This window comes from Dendrobates tinctorius, unplaced genomic scaffold (genome assembly GCF_039654945.1).
Source record: "Dendrobates tinctorius isolate UK_male_01 unplaced genomic scaffold, ASM3965494v1 ptg000058l, whole genome shotgun sequence".
NCBI classification, from domain to species: Eukaryota; Metazoa; Chordata; class Amphibia; order Anura; family Dendrobatidae; genus Dendrobates; species Dendrobates tinctorius.
In genome coordinates, this window is record NW_027361726.1 from 5930503 (window position 1) to 5951831 (window position 21329).

The window sequence follows — 21329 nt, forward strand, 5'->3', positions numbered from 1 at the left end:
TGTGGTCTCTGCAGCCCCCAACCTTCCTCAGTGAGGTCAGCCTCAGCTCCGTGAGCACCCAGCTTTCCCCTGGAAGGGCCGCCATCTTGCACACTAGCAGGTTTCTCCATACCTCTCAACTTTTGATTAAGGGAAAGAGGGATAAAGGCTGCGGCACGCATAGCACGTCGTGGCAAATTTTAGGCCATTCTCCCAACCACACCCATTTCACAACTAGTGACACTCATGTCCACGCCCCAACTGCACCCATTTAGCACTGCTGATCACACTGGTACTGAGGGCACAGTGGCTGGCATTATGGGCACAGTGGCTGGCACTGTTGGCAAACTGACTGGTACTGAGGAAAAGAAAGAACAGAGAGAGAAAGATTAGAGAGAGAAAGAAAGAGAAAGCAAGAACAGAACAAAAGAAAACAAAGAGAGAAAGAACAGAGAGAAAAAATGAAAGAGGGGAAAGAAAGAGAACAGAGAGGGAGAGAGAAAGAAAGAGGAAAAAGAAAGAACAAAGAAAGACAGGGGAAACAAAGAAAGAAACAGAGCGAGAAAGAAAGAACAGAGAGAAAGAAAAAGGGGACAAAAAAGAACAGAGAGAGAAAAAAAGAGAGGGGAAATAAAGATCAGAGAGGGAGAAAGAAAGAACAGAAAAAAAAGAACAGAGAGAGAAATAAAGATGGGAAAGAAAGAACAGAGAGAGAAGAGAGAAAGAGAGAGAGAACAAAGAGAAAGAACATAGAGAAAGAAAGAACAGAGAGCGAGAAATAGAATGGAAAGAAAGGGGAAAGACAGAAACAGAAAGAAAGAACAGAGAAAGAAGGGACAGAAAAAAGAACAGAGAGAGAAAAAGAAATAGGGGAAAGAAAGAAAGAACAGAGGGAGCGAGAAAGAAAGAGGGGAAAGAAAACAGAGAGAGAGATGGAAAGAGAACAGAGAGAAAAAGCGGGGGAAGAAAGAGAACAGAGAGAGAAAGAAAGAACAGAGAAAGAAAGGAAGAACATAGAGAGAAAAATTAGAGAGATAGAAAGAGTGGAAGAAAGAAAGAACAGAGAGAAATAAATAGGGGACAGAAGAAAGAACAGAGAAAGAGAAAAAAGAGGGGAAAGAACAGAGAGGGAGAGGGAACGAAAGAGGAGAAAGAAAGAAAGAACAAAGAGAGAGGGGAAAGAAAGAAACAGAGAGAAAGAAAAAAAGAGAAAGAAAGTGGGGAAAGAAAGAACAGAGGGAAAGGAAGAAAGAAAGAAAAAGAACAGAGAAAGAAAGAGTGGACAGAAAAAAAGAACAGCGAGAGAGAAAAAATAGGGGAAAGAAAAAAACTGAGAGGGAGAGAGAAAGAGCAGAGAGAAAGAAAAAAGAAAAAGAACAGAGAGGGAGAGAAAAAAGGAAAGGGGAAAGAAATAAAAAACGGAGAAAGAAAGAGGGTAAAGAAAGAACAGAAAGAAAGAGAAAGAAAGAGAGAACAGAGAGACAAAGAACAAAGAGAGAGAGGGAAAAGAAAAAGAAACAGAGAGGGAGAGTAAAAAAGAACAGAGAAAGAAAGAGGGGACAGAAAAAAAGAAAGAACAGAGAGCGAGAGAGAAAGAAAGAGCAGAGAGAAAGAAAGAAATAAAAAGAACAGGGAGAGAAATAAAGAGTGGACAGAAAAAAAGAACAGAGAGGGAGAGAAAGAAAGAGTGGACAGAAAAAAAGAACAGAGAGGGAGAGAGAAAAAGAAAGGGCACAGAGAGAAAGAGGGGATAGAAAGAAAGAACAGAGAGAGAAAGAACAGAGAAAGAAAGAACAGAGAGAAGAAAGAAAGAACAGAGAGAGCGAGAAGGAAAGAGGGGAAAGAAAGAGAACAGAGAGAGAAAGAAAGGATGAACAGAGAAAGAGAAAGAAAGGAGACAGAGAGAAAGAAAGATTAGAGAGTGAAAGAAAGAACAGAAAGAGAGAAAGGAAGAGAGAAAAGAAAGAGATTCTATAAAGATACTATAGCAGCTCCCATTGTAATGCCCACCTGGAGCCTCCTGTTGCAGAACATATCATGATCCGCTCATATGGCCCACATCCCCGAGTCCAAGGCGATCCCGCTGTCTGCGCTGTCGGAGGAGGACACGGTGATGGATCTGAAGCATTCCCTGAAGTGCCTCCATGGTTCCGTCGCAATCTCCTCCCAAAATTACCTAATTTCCGGTCAGTTTCTAGCACGTCACTTCCGGTGGAACGTCACGTGTGAATTTTAAAGTGCTCCTTGGGGCTCCGCCATGTATGTCTGTGTCAGCGAGAAAAGTAACCTCCCGGCCGGGGCAGTGCACACATCATACACACACGGTTCCGCTTTGTATGCCTCATACACACACGGCTCCGCTCTGTACACCTCGTGCACACACATGGCTCCACTCCGTAAGCCTCGTACACATGTGGCTCTGCTCCGTACACCTTGTACACATGTGGCCACGCTCTGTAAACCTAGTACACACATGGCTCCACTCCGTAAACCTTGTACACATGCGGCTTTGCTCCATACACCTCATACACACGCGGTTCTGCTCCGTACACCTCGTACACACGCGGCTCTGCTCCATTCACACGCAGCTCCACTCCGTACATCCTGTACACACATGGCTCAACTTCGTACACTCAGGGCTCCGTTCCGTACATCCCGCACACATGCGGTTCCGCCCTATACACACGCGGCTCTGCTCCATACACACGCGGCTCTGCTCCATACACACGCGGCTCTGCACCATACACACGCGGCTCTGCTCCATACACACACGGCTCCGCTCCATACACACACAACTCCACGCCATATACCTCGTACACACACGTCTCTGCTCCGTACACCTCGTACACATGTGGCTCCGCTCCGTACACCTCGTACACACGCGGCTCTGCTCCGTACACCTCGTACACACGCAACTCCGCTCCGCACACTTCGTACACACGCGGCTCTACTCCGTACACTTCGTACACACGTGGCTCCGCTACATACACCTCGTACACATGCGACTCTGCTCCGTACACCTCGTATACACACGGCTCCAACACCTCGTACACACACATCTCCGTATACACACGGCTCTGCTACATCCACCCTGTAAACCTCTCCCGACCCCACACATAAACTTCCCTCATCCAGCACCATGACAACCAGCACAGAAGAGTCCTGCAGACACCGAGGCTCCTGATCATGTGACCCCTGACTCCTCCATTCCTGTGACCTCATCACAGGTCCTGTGCGCACAGAAGAGAATACAGCCTAGCGACATCATTGCAGGCTGTGAGGGGCTGCAGTGGGTCTCTGGGAGGGCGAGGATAGGGTGCATGGGGGGGCGTGCGGCTTATCTCCCTGCTGTGTGGGAAAAATAGACTCCCGGGCGGGACAGCGGGTGGGCGGGGCAAAAAGAGACTGTCCTGCTGAATCCGGGACGGTTGGGAGCCATGCTTCTCCATGTTGGAAGTGTTGCGGCTTCTCTGGGTCTCTGCGGACCTGGAGGAGTAGGAGGCACATTGCTGCGACTCCTGATGGAGCGTCTCACCCCCGAGACCTCTGATATGCAAGACGGTTGCTGGTTCCCCCTTTCCCCCCCCGTTGGCCTGGTCCAGGAAACTGAAGCCTGGGACTTGGCTCCTTCATGCATCCCAGGAAACCCACTCCTCTCCTGGGTAAGAGAGCAGAACCCCGGGTGGAGAGGTGGTGGTTCTCTGGAGCTCAGGAGCACACAGCAGGATCAGTAGCTAACACACCCACAATCACCAGAGCGAGCAACAGCTGAGCAGAGCTGCACTCATTATTCTGCTGGCGCAGTCACTGTGTACATACATTTCATTACTGATCCTGAGTTACATCTTGTATTACACCCCAGAGCTGCACTCACTATTCTGCTAGTGCAGTCACTGTGTATGTACATTACTGATCCTGAGTTACATCCTGTATTATACCCCAGAGCTGCACTCGCTATTCTGCTGGTGCAGTCACTGTGTACATACATTACTGATCCTGAGTTACATCCTGTATTATACTCCAAAGCTGCACTCACTATTCTGCTGGTGCAGTCACTGTGTACATATTGGTTTGAAAGACCAGCTCACCCACGTCTGACCTCACCGCACCTCAGACTCGGATCTGGCCCTGCCCTGGCCGCACAGCAGTAATAAAAGAAGAAATGATCCAGCTGAAGTGCTCTGGTGATTTATTGAGTGCTGTTCAGACAACAGAACATTGTTTACGCGTTTCTGGCTAGACGCCCTTAATCATATGATCTTATGATTAAGGGCGTCTAGCCAGAAACGCGTAAACAATGTTCTGTTGTCTGAACAGCACTCAATAAATCACCAGAGCACTTCAGCTGGATCATTTCTTCTTTTATTACCACTGTGTACATACATTACTAATCCTGAGTTACCTCCTGTATTATACTCCAGAGCTGCACTCACTATTCTGCTGGTGCAGTCACTGTGTACATACATTACATTACTGATCCTGAGTTACATCCTGTATTATACTCCAGAGCTGCACTCACTATTCTGCTGGTGCAGTCACTGTGTACATACATTACTGATCCTGAGTTACATCCTGTATTATACTCCAGAGCTGCACTCACTATTCTGCTGGTGCAGTCACTGTGTACATACATTACTGATCCTGAGTTACATCCTGTATTATACTCCAGAGCTGCACTCACTATTCTGCTGGTGCAGTCACTGTGTACATACATTACATTACTGATCCTGAGTTACATCCTGTATTATACTCCAGAGCTGCACTCACTATTCTGCTGGTGCAGTCACTGTGTACATACATTACATTACTGATCCTGAGTTACATCCTGTATTGTACTCCAGAGCTGCACTCACTATTCTGCTGGTGCAGTCACTGTGTACATACATTACATTACTGATCCTGAGTTACATCCTGCATTATACCCCAGAGCTGCACTCACTATTCTGCTGGTGCAGTCACTGTGTACATACATTACTGATCCTGAGTTACATCCTGTATTATACTCCAGAGCTGCACTCACTATTCTGCTGGTGCAGTCACTGTGTACATACATTACTGATCCTGAGTTACATCCTGTATTATACTCCAGAGCTGCACTCACTATTCTGCTGGTGCAGTCACTGTGTACATACATTACATTACTGATCCTGAGTTACATCCTGTATTATACTCCAGAGCTGCACTCACTATTCTGCTGGTGCAGTCACTGTGTACATACATTACATTACTGATCCTGAGTTACATCCTGTATTGTACTCCAGAGCTGCACTCACTATTCTGCTGGTGCAGTCACTGTGTACATACATTACATTACTGATCCTGAGTTACATCCTGTATTATACTCCAGAGCTGCACTCACTATTCTGCTCGTGCAGTCACTGTGTACATACATTACTGATCCTGAGTTACATCCTGTATTATACTCCAGAGCTGCACTCACTATTCTGCTGGTGCAGTCACTGTGTACATACATTACATTACTGATCCTGAGTTACATCCTGTATTATACTCCAGAGCTGCACTCACTATTCTGCTGGTGCAGTCACTGTGTACATACATTACATTACTGATCCTGAGTTACATCCTGTATTGTACTCCAGAGCTTCACTCACTATTCTGCTGGTGCAGTCACTGTGTACATACATTACATTACTGATCCTGAGTTACATCCTGCATTATACCCCAGAGCTGCACTCACTATTCTGCTGGTGCAGTCACTGTGTACATACATTACTGATCCTGAGTTACATCCTGTATTATACTCCAGGGCTGCGATCACTATTCTGCTGGCGCAGTCACTGTGTACATACATTACATTACTGATCCTGTATTGACCTGAGTATTCTGTATTATACTCCAGAGCTGCACTCACTATTCAGCTATTTTGCAACAGGCTTGTTGTCTACTAACAGTCTGACAGGTTAGCAGAACTCCTCATATGAGAGACAATTGTTTTCTACATTAGAAGATTATATTTTGTTAAGTTACCAAATAAGTGACACCAAGTTTGCTGATTTTCGCTGCTAACAAACAGCTGAATAGTGAGTGCAACTCTGAAGTATAAAACAAGATCAGTACAAGATAAGTAATGTAATTTATTTTTTTTTATGTAGAATAAATATTTATGTAAAATGGTGATTAATAATAGACTTCTCCTTTAATTGGATGTAGCAGTCACTATGTGTCTTCTACTTACAGTAATTATAGGGCTCTTCCTATTTCCGGTGATTCCTTTGCAGTAAGTGCACATCCTCCTCGGATACGGCTCCTTATGAATGCGGCAACGGGCCAAGTGATTCACCGTGTTACCATCTGCCCATAAAAAATTCTCAAGACGCCAAGATCTAAACAAACAGTAACAATGCAAAGTGGAGCACAAGGAGTAAGAGGAGGCCCGGCCACTGCAGGGCAATAATCACATTATCATTACAATAGACACCATGCACAGGACAGGTGAGCAGACAGATGCTATAAAAAGCAGGGTCTGCAGTTGCTCTGGAGACCAGTGCTCAGGATTAGGGTGACTCGCACTTTCTCGGCTGATGACATTTGCAAGCATTGTGTAAATGACATTTGCTGCACAGAGAGCGATGGAGCGTTTCTATGGCTCACTTCATCTCATAGGTGATCAGAGCTGCAAATTGGCAGCATCGCCTTTCTTGCAGGAGATGGGAGTAAGAATCTGGTGACAGCCACAGCTGCCGGATGTTATGATCTATGAAGTGTCAGACTCATCGTGACTCACCGTGTCGGTCATGTCATGCATCCAAATGAAACGCTGATGAATTCACTTTGCTAAGCGAACGGCACATTACTGGTTGAGATACGCAATCAATGACCGATATGTGGGGGACTGACCAGTGTGGGACCCATGTTAATCCTGAGGATGAAGCAGGGAGGATTCAGTTTTAATAGACCTTTTTGAGGGTGCAAAATTGCATGTGACTTGCGATTTGGAAAAAAAAAAAATTCTAACATGATGATTTTTTTGTGCTTGCAGTGCTGCACCCACATAAAATCAGATGTGCACATGCGACACAGCAAGGACACATCGGTTACGATATTGTTGTGATCTACTCCATCACAATGGTGTGATAGTCGAAGCAGCTAAATCACTGTACAGCCCGGGCATGAAGCTTTTGTCAAAGAAAAGTGGAGCACAATAACGATAGATCGGACCTGGAGCAGAGCGTGCCGTAAGAACAACCATGAATGTGAAAAAGCATTACGAAGAATCATAACAATGAAAAAAAAAACATTCCAAACAATGCTTACAATGCATTTTTAGCTATAAACCCCTCGCACTGTGATATCTAATCCCCCCCCATGTGCTCACCCACCTATCCACTCTCTTTTTCCCCATGTGCTGACTTCTCCCCCTTGTCTGCTATCTCTCCTTCCTGTGCTGTCCCATTTGAGCTGTCTCCCCCCTGTGCTCTGTCTCTCTCACCCCTGTGTCTGACCGTGTACTGAACATACCACAGCTCCTGGGCAGGGGAGGAAGCAAAAGACAATACTGACATTACAGCAGGAGATCGCAGAGGATTCATTTTGTGAGGTAAAATATTGCTTAAAAACAGTCACTGAAATATTTAACCTCACAAAATGAATCCTCTGTGATCCCCTGCTGTAATGTCAGTATTGTCTTTTGCTTCCTCCCCTGCCCAGGAGATGTGGTATGTTCTGTACACAGTCAGACACAGACAATTTTTAAATGAACTTTCGTTTGTGGGAAAACCCCTTTAATGTGACCGGCTTCCTCTGCCTGTAGACACGTCGCGCATCTGCTGCCACGATCAGCCGATTCACTGCGCCTGCGCTCCGCTGGTGGTACCGCGTAAGAGGCTTCGTGAGTGTGTGTGTGACTGTGAGTGGATGTGAGTGTGACTGTGAGTGTGTGCGAGTGTGTGGTGCGAAAGTGTTCCACTGGTGGTACCGCGCAATAGGTTGATACCAGCAGTTTCCATATTGAGACACCCAATATGGCAGTCGGTGAACTTCCTCCGCTTGGAATTCTGGGATACGTTGACATCTGGACAGAACAGGAAATTAAAACATTACAAGGCAATTATATAAATAGATGTAAGTGCTGTGTGTCTATCATCTGTGTCACTAGGTTACTGAGGCATAAATGCTGCAGCTGCCTCCTACCTCTACTGTAGTCACAAGAGGATCTTCTTTGGGGTTCTAGGAGGTTTATTAAAAGGAAAAGCAAAACTACAACCTTCTAAAAGGTTAGGAAGTCTATTTTTTATTATGTTACCACTTTACCTACTATTTTGTTATAAATTCCCAGACAAATGTCTTTAAAGTGAAGCTCAAACTTTTGTAAAAAAGACATTTGTTACTTTTGTAACAAAGACATTTTACAGCAAATGACAATAGTCAATCCTGGTGTTCAAACCTATCATATATCTTAACAATTGTGTTACTCGTGCCCTCTCACAGCGTGCACAGCCTGAAGAAGACTGCTGCTGTGGTAGCCATCCTCCTCCCTTTATATAATTTATTGCTGTAAATGAAGTTTCTGCACTTTTTTGAAAAGTCTGAAGACCTTCTAATAGGAACTACATTAGGTAAGGGAGATGCTACTTTTACCCTATAAGATATATTGCAAAGTGTGTACTTGCACATAATACTAATATACGTATACATAACTGTTCAGTGTCTCGAAGTTTGTCAGTTTTTCATCCTAAAGCTCCACTTTTATTTGTGGATTTTTTCTTCATACAGTAAGAAAGCAGGATGTGTAAGGTCGAGGATGGCAGATATGTGCTGCCGAGGTGGTTGGCCTGAGTAATGTAAAATCTGTACCATTAAGACTAGGTTACTGAGAGGGTTAGTTTGACTATTTTAGGTCTGGGATTTAGGATCAACGAAGAGTCTGGATAAAAAAGGTTTTTCCCATAATCCAGCTTGGTGCTTACAGGCTTAATAACAGCAGCTGAGTTAGCTCAGCAATGTGAAGTTGTGCTGGAGCTGAACAGAGGTGTTTGTCTGAACACGTTTAAATTGCCTGGGATACTGAGATTGGTGAGGCTGCTACATTTACTTACTTTCATTGTGCCTGAAGAAAGGACTGTTTATGTTATTCATTTGGACTGGAGAAAAGCTGTTTTATTTTGTAGCTGTAAAGTTTATAATGGACAGAAAACTTCATACTGTTTATATAAAAACCCTGTGCCAGTTCGTAGCCAAGCGACTACCCTCTAGAGTGCTGAATCCCTACAATACCCATTCTGGAAGTGAGAGAGAGTGAAATATGGCCTGTGCAATTTAGAGAGGGTGTTCTGTTATACAGCAAAGAAAACACAACTAGGAAAGCAGCCTGTAGAATACACAGACTGAGAAGTCAGAAAATGAAAAAGGGTTTCCACCTTCACAGAAATGGTGCTTGTTTGGTTTGCTACTATGTAAACACCGATGCTTCTCACCCTCCCCAGGTCCAGCGTGAGTTTTCTTCACTGTACTGGTTTCTATGTTCTGGCTGCAGCTGTAATGTCATGATTACAATGTTGCAGTCAATCACTAAGCTGGTGCTTTACCAGGGAAAGTAAAATCTGTGTTTATTGGGTTGTCTAATCTTCAATTGTTTGGGCACTAAATCTGTAAAGGTGGAAACCCCCTTTAACTTAGAAGTAATCTATTGTTAAAAGAGTAGATTTAAGCAAACAGATTCACAGGATCCTGGTCTAGTGGCCAGGTTACTAATCTGTGGCCACCAGACCAGAGTCCTGTGAATCTCCTCCTGCCTGCCAGTATCCCCAGTGCTTCTTCTGATTAGCTGGCCCCGTGCGATGTTATCAGTGCAGCATCATGCATGCATGATCTCACCCCAGGCCACTAACCAGCAGAAATACATGGGCTCTGATATGACAACCACATAATACAGACATGGCTGCTGGTTGCTGGACCATGACATTCAAATATTTTTGGTCAACTGTGTGTAGGAGCGTTAAAGGGTTGTGACAAGATGGGGGGAACCCCTCCAATCCCAAGAATGGCATTTTGCAGAGCCTCACCTGCAGTTTGGGAGTCGTGTATGCGCTCTGCCTCTTCATTCGAGTCTATGACACTGGTGACGATAGCTCGGCACATTGTGGTGCTCACTTATATTTTGGGTTGTGCAGTGTGTGACCTGATGCTCCAATCATGTCCTCCAGGCTTGTGGTGGGTCCGGACAACCTGTGGACATGGGTGTCACTGTTTTTTGGAAGAAGGCAGTAATATTTTTTTAAACTTGGAAAACCCCTATAAGCAGTTGATGATTGTAGGAACAGAAAGAACTTTTGGTAATTCAGGTTTTTTTTTATTCATTTAAGAGTTTTCATCATTGAAAATTACAAAATATTTCAAAATGCATTCTTCATGTTTTTTCCTCCCTAAAAAAGGGTATTTCACAGTTAGAAGACTAGAAGAATATACAATTTAAGGATGATTTGGGAGGGGTGAAGGAAAAAAAGTGGCAGCAAAACTCTAGAATCAACAATGTGTCTGTGTTAAACCCATCTGGTATGGACCAGTATACAAGGCAAGGATTGTTAATGAGAAGTACTAATTATGATAATGCAAACTGCATATATCTCAATAGTGAGACCATTGGATGTGCGCAGCCTCCCGGCTTTATGAAGATTCTACCTCTGCCTTCATTTTTTTGAAGTGCAGCGTTTTGGAAGAGGCAGAAAAAAAATCTGTTAGTATAAGCTCATGTCCCGGTTGGTCATATGGACGTCTTACGGGGAACGTATTCCTGAGAAAAGAGTGTTGCGTTAAATAAAAAAAAAAAAAAAGGAACGCTTATGTGCACTAAATCCACTCGGCTTTTATCGGTGCCAGAGGAGAAGATTTCGAGCCTTTTAGAACCACAGTTTCGCAAGTCATCGTTCTCCCTAATATGCAGTCAAATGATCAATTAGTAACACGTCCTTGTTAGAAGAAAAAAAATGAATATTTCAACTTGTTGCTTTCATTGAGTAATGCAAAACACAACACCATTAAGGACAGTTCATGCGTTATTACCAATATAAATGCAAGCGTATAGAAAACATATTAACAAAGAGCTCCTCAATTACTTCTGAGGTAGCACATGTGGAGCCTTAGGGTCTTAGCTTTCGTCTCTCTTGCACTGACCACTAAATATCTTGGTAAACCACTCCATTGGCTGTGACATTGGCTGTGAAGAATACAGAATGTGGTTAGTGGCAGAACTAATACCAAGATTCTCTGCGAGGCAAATGAGAAGGCCTCAGGGCCAGCTTCATATTGATCTATGAAGAATTAACCGGCATTCTACTTAAATTCTTGAATTAGTCACCTTGTATCACATGCACGCAATAGCTCATAATGCAACAGATTAATGGGGCACTTTATGCTCTTTTCACCGATTCTCTGAATGCGACAGGATGGATCAAAAGCATTGGTGGAACCAGGGACTGAGAGACCTCCCTCTAGGCACTGTAACATGTCAGAAGGTCATCAACATTGTATACCACTCGGAACAAAAAATTGTGATCTTCCACTAAACATTGGTGTCCAATTAAATTTGTCGCTTTGTGTCTCTTTTACCTATCTTTCTCCAAATCTGCTTAACTGGAACTAAAGCATGGGTGGGACTGAGGGGTATTGCAAATTCAGGGACCTCCCCCTAGGTACTGTTACTTTTCAGTAAATGACTACCTTCAACCAAAACTTAGGTAGCCAATAAAACATTTTACTATTTACAGGGGTTAATCTTTTTTCAGGAATGGTGGTCCCCAAGCACACTTTGTTATATATCAAAACAAACAACCCTCCAACAATGCATCTCCGTCACTGCTCCCAGTGCCTGGTACTGGCTGCAGCTCCTGGTGGGGCGTTGTGTCTACACGGGCAGAGGTCCCTTTTTTGACAAGATGTTACCTCTGTAGTCAATATCAGAAACCAGGAGCAACAGCAGAGAGCCACCAGTGAACCTAGGGACAGTGAGTAAAGCAATTTTTACTTGTTTTTACCACAAACTGCACCCTGGAACTAAGGTTTTCTGAAAGAGAAACAACCTTTTTAATTTTAGAAAAATATTTTGACGTTATAAAAATGCTTAATCTAAACCAATGAGCCCTGGAGAGGAGCAAACATTTAAATGAGACTGAACATGAACTTATCCATATCTTCATTCATGGAGAATATCCTCCCAATCACAATTCAGCAATCTTAGAGTTGTTGGTGCACTCTTGGTGACAGATTCATCCAGAAGTTTTCCTCAAAATTCTGAAATGTCGCAAATTTTTTGCAACAACTCAAAGTTGCAGAAAAATGTAACAACTTTTATAGTTTAGTTGAAAAATGGATGGCGCATGGACAGGGTGAGGCCAAGTGCTCCAGGCAAATTCTTCACAATACATAACACAAGGTGGTGTAAATGTGACTGATGTACGCCCCGCCCTGGCTCCTGTATATTTCTGGCAAAGGTGCACGGCAGTTCACAGATACGCTAAAGAGGGTGCAGGCCTCTTTATGAATTTGGAGCACCTGTCGCGAACACTGGTGTGCAAATCTCCAGTCTTAAGAAATTGTGGCCTTAGTTTTTAAATAAAATAAAAGAATTAAGGACTTGGACCTCATGAACCCTTCTGGTTAATTGCCAGTCATGGCTGTGAATTTCTTGTAAACCTACTTCATGTGCCATAGAGTGTGAAAAATGAATGCAATTTGCATATTGTGCCTTCACATAAAATACAAGGCCCCAGTTGAAGCGGATTTTGAGTAATGATTGTAGCCAAGACTTGCTTTGGTTCAAAGCATTTTATATATAAAAAAAATGAAGGAAGTAGGGGGTCAAGTTTTCGGCTGAATAGTCAATATAGAGTTTTGCAAGCTAAGGCTGGGATAAAGATGAGCTGCTAAATCACTGGCACATATCATACAGCTCATGTAATCTAGGACCCTGATACATCTGGTTTTCCTGCTATAGGACTGTGACTTTTCCTGGGTATTCTTAGAATTAATGGCTACTTCTTTGTTTTTTGACTTGTTTTTGTTTTACTTTGGTTATAACCCTATGCCGCTTCTATAATTTGTGATTGACACCCCCCCTTTAAATTTATAGAATGGTCTTATGCACAAATGCAGCGAGGTAAATCTCATATGTACAGGGTCATTTGTTGGATATTGGAAGCTTTCCACAAAAGTGCAAGATACACAAACACTTAATAGAGAAATATTAATACTGGCTCAATGGAAACTCGTAAACATCCCAGAATCCATTGTCCGCTCTTGGCAATCTTATTGCAATTTGGAAGATCGCTAATTCAACAGTGTCCCGTATAATTGTGCTTTTGTAAGACTATCTTTTCTTGTTAACCCAATGCTTCCAGTTCTTTGGAATTGCTGGGGCTTGCCATGAAAGCTTGCATGTCCTTGGTCAATGGAAGACTGGTGTACGTCCGAAACCTCCATAGGGCTTTGACTGAGAGATTCCGCAGAGCTATTGGGACTAACATCAACGTATTCCCTCTTAGCTGCGGCATTGGGGTCTACGTTTTTATTCCCTATCTGAACAGACATCCTCTCGCTTATTTGGTCTCTTGCTTCTTTTGTCTTAAAGGTAGACAGCATTTCTTGTTTGCAGCTGGCACTGATGTCTATTTTCAAGCCAGAGTCTGTACGGAGAAAGCATGAGTCTCCCATTCTGCTTTGACAAACTTCTTCCCCTTCCGAAAAGCTGTCCTGTTTATAGCTTGCGTACAATGGGCTCATCCTACTTTCCAACTGTTTAACTGGACTGGGGGAAAAATACTGATCTGTGAAACTGCACTGCGATATTCGACCATCGTTGCTGAAAGAGTAGGCGCCGATATCTTCCACGCTTAGTTGCCTCCACCTGGTTGGCAAGTCGTCTTCGGAGAGATGGGAGCTTCTACATTCGCTGTGTGACTTGTGAGCACCTAGTGTTTGTTGCGTACGGACTCTGGAGAAATGAAAAGGCTCCTCTACATAGGAAGAGGATCTGGTGAAGTGGGGAGATGCTGCATTTTCTGGACTGTGTTCCATATGCTGGACAGACTTGGACTTTACAAATCTTGGACTCGCAGTATGTTCGTAGCCTGTGGTAGACTTGCATTCAAACAGGTCATCCCTGTTGCCCATGTAGATGGCCTGCTGAGAGGCAGTTAAAGTGTTGGCTTGGTTGTTTTCCTTCTCTTCGGATGTAGCACTGAAACTCGAATATGAACTGGATGTGGGTAAGGAGGCTACATATTCATTGAAGGCTTCATGTGAGAAGCTCGAGTGGAATCCATCCTCTACAGTGCTGTCTGTAGAGTTCTGGGATCTCAAGAAGACTTCATCTTTAACTTGCACATCAAAGCTCTGCCTCCGATCCCTTCTCCTTTCTTCTGGGCAATAGAGAGCAGTGTCGCTGCAGTAAATTTCAGACTTAAACTGCTGTCTCTGCCGGAGTTTCTCCTCGGGCTCTTGAACTCGCTCATGCTCATAGCTAAGGTCTCTCATTGAAGCACTTGACAGATGTGAAGACAGGCTACTGGGATCGGGTTTTTCCAAAACCTTAGCAATGACACAAGTAGGAATGCTGTCAGCATATGAGGTGTTAGACAGGGGCACACTTAGTTTACACCCATGTTTTTCCAAGTGTTCACTTACTCTTTCCTGAAAGTCAGCTGGGAGCTGCAGAAAAAGAGAAGACATATAAGAAATTAACTCCTTCACTTACCAATGCACAAAAAGTTTCCAATCAATCTTACTTTCTTGGTTATCTTTATCGAGGCTGTAACCACTAGATGACCACTTTTCTAAATGTTGTAGCCCTGGGGATGAGATTGGTCAATAATAACTGGATCCACTATAGGCTGCCAGTAATGAATGCATGACTTGTTAATACATGGCTGCATCCAGTCCAGCACAGCAGGTACTGCCCTTTCCAGTCTCTCCAATCTTTGGCTAATAAATGGGAATGCGGCCAGTGTCCCTAGCCACAGAAGGGGTAACCTACTGCTTGATGAAATTGCGAACCCAATCCTAAGAAAAAGGCACTGCCGAGCCTCATGTTGAATGGAGCTGGGGTGCCCATGCTTGACTTCCACTTGGATAAGTGGAAGTCAAGCAGAGGACAATGTCGGATAAAGCAGAGGACAATACTCCAGTATTTCTGGCAGTCCTATGGACAATGAAAACATAACTAGGGATAGCCCCGTTTTTGGGATACAGTTGTGGCCAAAAGTATTGACACCCCTGCAATTCTGTCAGATAATACTCAGTTTCTTCCTGAAAATCATTGCAAACACAAATTCTTTGGTATTTGCTGTATGGCTGCTGGCACACCTCTCACCAGCCAGTCTGCCACCACCCTCTCTACTATCTGGAAGGGAGTTAAGGTCTCAGGCTGAAGCCACTTCTTCACCAGCTGCAGCAAGTCATATGCCTGAGACCTGGTGGGACACGACTCCACAAAAGATCACTGGAATACCTGTTGTGCACGTACAGTTGTGGCCAAAAATATTGACACCCCTGCAATTCTGTCAGATAATACTCAGTTTCTTCCTGAAAATGATTGCAAACACAAATTCTTTGGTATTATTATCTTCATTTAATTTGTCTTAAATGAAAAAACACAAAAGAGAATGAAGCAAAAAGCAAAACATTGATCATTTCACACAAAACTCCAAAAATGGGCCAGACAAAAGTATTGGCACCCTCAGCCTAATACTTGGTTGCACAACCTTTAGCCAAAATAACTGCGACCAACCGCTTCCGGTAACCATCAATGAGTTTCTTACAATGCTCTGCTGGAATTTTAGACCATTCTTCTTTGGCAAACTGCTCCAGGTCCCTGATATTTGAAGGGTGCCTTCTCCAAACTGCCATTTTTAGTTCTCTCCACAGGTGTTCTATGGGATTCAGGTCTGGACTCATTGCTGGCCACCTTAGAAGTCTCCAGTGCTTTCTCTCAAACCATTTTCTAGTACTTTTTGAAGTGTGTTTTGGGTCATTGTCCTGCTGGAAGACCCATGACTTCTGAGGGAGACCCAGCTTTCTCACACTGGGCCCTACATTATGCTGCAAAATTTGTTGGTAATCTTCAGACTTCATAATGCCATGCACACGGTCAAGCAGTCCAGTGCCAGAGGCAGCAAAGCAACCCCAAAACATCAGGGAAGCGGAGTTTGACTGTAGGGACAGTGTTTTTTTCTTTGAATGCCTCTTTTTTTTTTCTCCTGTAAACTCTATGTTGATGCCTTTGCCCAAAAAGCTCTACTTTTGTCTCATCTGACCAGAGAACATTCTTCCAAAACGTTTTAGGCATTTGCAGGTAAGTTTTGGCAAACTCCAGCCTGGCTTTTTTATGTCTCGGGGTAAGAAATGGGGTCTTCCTGGGTCTCCTACCATACAGTCCCTTTTCATTCAGACGCCGACGGATAGTACGGGTTGACACTGTTGTACCCTCGGACTGCAGGGCAGCTTGAACTTGTTTGGATGTTAGTCGAGGTTCTTTATCCAACATCCGCACAATCTTGCGTTGAAATCTCTTGTTAATTTTTTTTTTTCCGTCCAAATCTAGGGAGGTTAGCCACAGTGCCATTGGCTTTAAACTTCTTGATGACACTGCGCACGGTAGACACAGGAACATTCAGGTCTTTGGAGATGGACTTGTAGCCTTGAGATTGCTCATGCTTCCTCACAATTTGGTTTCTCAAGTCCTCAGACAGTTCTATGGTCTTCTTTCTTTTCTCCATGCTCAATGTGGTACACACAAGGACACAGGACAGAGGTTGAGTCAACTTTAATCCATGTCAACTGGCTGCAAGTGTGATTTAGTTATTGTCAACACCTGTTAGGTGCCACAGGTAAGTTACAGGTGCTGTTAATTACACAAATTAGAGAAGCATCACATGATTTTTCGAACAGTGCCAATACTTTTGTCCACCCTCTGTTTTATGTTTGGTGTGGAATTATATCCAATTTGGCTTTAGGACAATTCTTTTTGTGTTTTTTCATTTAAGACAAATTAAATGAAGATAATAATACCAAATAATTTGTGTTTGCAATCATTTTCAGGAAGAAACTGAGTATTATCTGACAGAATTGCAGGGGTGTCAATACTTTTGGCCACAACTGTAACTGGGGTTGCCAGTGGTCGGACCTATGTTGATCAGTAACATTTCCCTTATACCGTGGGCAGGTGTTAATTTTCAATTCTGGGAATACCCCCATAAATACATCTCCCATGCACCTTCCCTAAACCACACACACAGGAAGTATGGACAGGGAGTTGTCCCGTTATGCAATCAACCAAAGATGAACTGAAATCAGAAAACCCCATAATAAATATTTCCAACATTTAATACAGATAATTTTTTATCTCACAAATTAATAGTTTTTTATGTGCGGCAGCGTCTCACAGGGTGTGGACTGTGAATCGTCCGCCCATCCACTTCACAGAACTGCCAGACGCCAAGAAATGTTAATTTTTCAGACTCTTTCTATTTACAGCCATTATGTAGAAATATATACAGGACACCACATCTTCAAAATGTGTATATTAAAGAAAAAGACAGTTCAAATTGGAAAGGTGAGAACTGGTAGATAGATGGGGGGTGGCTCTCACGACTGAGACCCATACCGATTGCCAGAACAGCTGGATCTGTGGCCCCTTTACCTCTTGGCTGCAGGACCGTGAACAGAAGGAGTTAAGTGATATAACCGGATGCCCTTCTGCTCCAGCCAAGTCTATGACCCTGCAGTCGGCTTTCTTCATCAATGTGAACGGAGTAGCTGGATTCATACGTGACCTGCGGCACCATTCTATTCCCCTTGGTCGTGGTCTAAACTCGAACCTCAATTGTGTTTTCCTCTCCATAAAATTACTGTATGGTCAGATATTGGGTCTCACCTCAGATAGCTTGTGTGCTCTGTAGTAACTTTTGCTGCACTGTAACAGCTGAGAGGCTAGGTTACAATCTTTCCTGTACAATTCCTAAGGAAAAAAAAGGAGCAGCTGGGTTAAATCAAATCGCAGTAACTGGTAACAGCACCATACTTTTCTATTGGTTGCGTCTGGTATTGCATTCATCCCTTAGAAAAGTGTGGCTCCTTTAACAATGAAGCAGAAGTAATAAAAACCTCCTGATTGCAATGTTTCCAAGCTCATATAATTCAGAAAGAAGAAAAATGAAATCATGAAAGGAACAATTGGCTTTATTTTAGAGTAAAAGTTATACACCGAAGAGATAATGTAATTTTTTTTTACCTGGATACCATTTTTACAGTGATAAAATTCTTTTAATTTCGGATTGCCGACCTCCGGCCTTACATTGACAGATGACTTTTGTCTCACTGATCCGTCTACCCTGTGCCAGCGCCGTCGTTGCCCGTGGTTTGTCTCCTCAGAAGAGGCGGCACATGAGTGGTAACTTCCTAAAGAGACACTGAGAGTGGACTAAGTGGACTGGCAATGCAGCGCCATCAGGAGCTTACTGCGCATGTGTTGCCTTTTCTGATGAGACAAACCCAGGGCAATAATGGCACCTGCGCAGGGGAGTGACCTGTCAATCAAAGCAAAAAATTAAAGTGACACAAAAAAAACAACCAAACAAATGTTGAATCAAGCCCTCAGACTAGGCGTCTGCTATAACATCTCATCTTAGTTACACCATCTCATATTAGAATTTCGTGGCAGCTATTACTGTTGGAACAGCTTAAAGAAGTAGACATTAAATTTCTTTTTTCACCTTCTCCCATGACAGCACCATATGAGAGAGGGTATCCACCCATTAAGTACAGGAAATCTACTGAATAAAAGGGCGGGACCTCTCCTCCACATCAGTTTGGTTTCCTGTCCTTGAGGAAACCTAAGAAGAGTGGTATATTTAGGACTTACCCAGGTATGGAGGGTGTCCATGGACAGTATGCCTTCCGGACTAGAGATGCACCGCTGGTCAGGAGGTCGGGGCGTGCTGTGGCATGCAGGCAAAGACCTCTTGGTAAAAGTCTTGCTGTCACGAAGTCCCGGGTCTGCGCACACCGGGGCTATCGGAATACCCTGTGCTGAGTGCCCTGGGACATGCTGCCGAGTCTTTGCAGGCGTGGGGTGCGCTGGTAGAAGATCCGGTGTGCCCCAGTAATGAGTGCGTCGAAAAACATGGCTACCCAGGTCTGCGCACATACAAATTGTGCAATGGAATATCCAGGGCTCCCTGATGACTCAGCACACCAGAAAGTGATGCAGTGATCCAAGTCTGTGCCTGCACAGGGTTTGCTGAGCCGATAAAAGAGGAGGGCCAGAACGGAAGTGTGACAAGACCATCCCACAATATATAAGAGGGATGGTCACAATATTTTGGTGCCTTGCAGCAGCTTCATCCTAATAATGGGTGTGCTTCAAGAGCAGCAGCAACACAATCGGGGACACAGCAGTGACAGTTGGACAAGTGGCAGCAAGACCGACCAGAAGAATAGGGTAGGACATGAATCCACCAACACCAGGAGAGAATGATCATGTGAAGTGATCCAGCCTCCATCTCCGGTACCCTTACTGAACATCAGAATGGTGAGCGATCTCCATGAAAGTTCACCAGGTTAAACAGGTTTTTTCTATGTATTTTTTTTTTTTTTTACTAGGGAAGACCCATGAAGTGTAGGCCCAGGCAGAGAATGTGCGCTGTGCACAACACATATATAAAGAAACTGTGTCCAGATTGTATTCAGACGACCATCTCTGAAGAAATACCCAGCTTTGCTATGGATTTAAAATCCATAATTACATTCTAAGTCACAGATTTATTAAACAGGCATCTGATTCAGATGGATCAGTAATATTAGAAGATAGAAATGTATCAGACACCTCTTCTCTCTCCTCCTTGGATAGTGATGCAGGGGGTAGGCCTTATTTTCCGTCGGAATACACAGACAAGATAGTAAGAGCCAGCAGGGCAGCCATGGAAATAGCAGACTCTAAAACCCCTAGAGCAGTTCAGGACATCATGTTTGGGCTTTGGAGCAAAAGAGAAGGCGCATTCCCCGTCAATCAGAAAATTAAAATGCTCATTTGATAGAGAATGGAAAAACCTGAGGAAAAGGGTCAGCTACCATCATCATCAAAGAGGAGGTACCCATGTGATGAAGAAGAAACAGGCGTATAGGATAAAACCCCTAAGATTGATGTAGCAGTGGCAAAATCCTCCAAAAGATCTACAGTACCTTGCCTTTCGAAAGATCTTGACACTCTTAAGGACCCCCTGGACAAAAAAGCAGAGATCTATTTGAAACAAACATGAGTCTTCAACGGGGGCATTGAAGCCAGCAATAGTAGCAACCTGCACTTCTAGATCAATGATGGTTTAGTTACAACAACTAGAGGATCAGGTTAGCAACAACACTCCTAGAGATAAGATCTTGGCCAATCTCCCACAGTTCCATGCGAGGGAAAATATGTCTTCAGACAACTTAGGCAAGGAGGCAGACAGGAAGAAGGGATTTCCCAGTGTGTCCATTCCACAATCCTTTCGCAAAAGGAGATATAATCGGAACATGCCCCTCTGAGAACAGGGAAAGTGGAAGGAGAAGAAGCCAAGAAGTGGAGGCCTCATGTTCGAGGGCCCTTCCTCTAAGGCCAGAAAACCTTCTAAGTGAAGGGCTTCCCCAGGTAGGAGGAAGGCTGTCAAGCATAGAAAAAGATTGATTCAGCTCACCCTTTGAATGTTTCTAAATCTTCAAGCACGGATCACGTTCCTGTCAAACGATGTGCAACATGGCTTCTTGTGAAGAAAGATCCAGCTCAGAAGAAATGATAAAAATGCAAAACTTTATTCCAGATCCAAGTAAAATTGAACATACCCGACCGGGAGACCCGGAGGAAAGGTTGCTAATAGCGATCTTAGCTCGATCTTAGTTCGATCTTTCTTCACAAGAAGCCAGGAGGAAGGCTGTCCCACATCTGGCCTGCCTGGGAGAAGATTTCATCAAGCATCTGGATTCTGGTAATAATATGAACAGGGAGAAACTGGAATTCAGATCTATTCCTCGGCACACCTTCAGGATATCATCTCCCAGTAGTCCTATGGAACAATTAGCCTTGGAGATAGAAGTATTAAGCTTGGTACAGAAACAAGTTCTGATGGAGGTGCCAGTACAGCAGCAGGGAGAAAGGATTCCATTCTCCCCTATTCCTGATTTAAAAAAAAAAAAACAACAGCACCTTCAGGACCATAGTCAATCTGAAAGGACAGAAGTTTCTGGTCTATAGGCCCTTCAAGATGGAGTTCATAAGATCGACCATAAAAATGCTGTTTCCACAATGTTATATGAGTGTCCTGGACTTAAAGGAAACTCATTACTACGTCCCAATCCATGTGAAAGTC

At 43.8% G+C, this 21329-nt stretch overlaps 1 protein-coding gene across 7 annotated transcripts in view; it reads right to left on the minus strand.

Moving 5' to 3' along the window:
* Window positions 1-10266: 10266 nt before the first annotated feature.
* Window positions 10267-21329, minus strand: part of BEGAIN (brain enriched guanylate kinase associated) — a 293257-nt gene continuing 282194 nt past the window's right edge. For 6 of the 7 annotated variants that reach the window (XM_073577987.1, XM_073577984.1, XM_073577982.1 and 3 more), the window contains 3 exons: window positions 17864-17947; window positions 14617-14640; window positions 10267-14520 (listed from right to left, as the gene is read on the minus strand). In XM_073577987.1, the coding sequence (XP_073434088.1) occupies window positions 13261-14520; window positions 14617-14640; window positions 17864-17947 (1368 nt within the window). In that variant the 3' untranslated portion in view covers window positions 10267-13260. Of the gene's footprint in view, window positions 14641-17863; window positions 17948-21329 lie in introns of all 7 variants that reach the window. The other variant, XM_073577981.1, reaches the window with a different exon arrangement.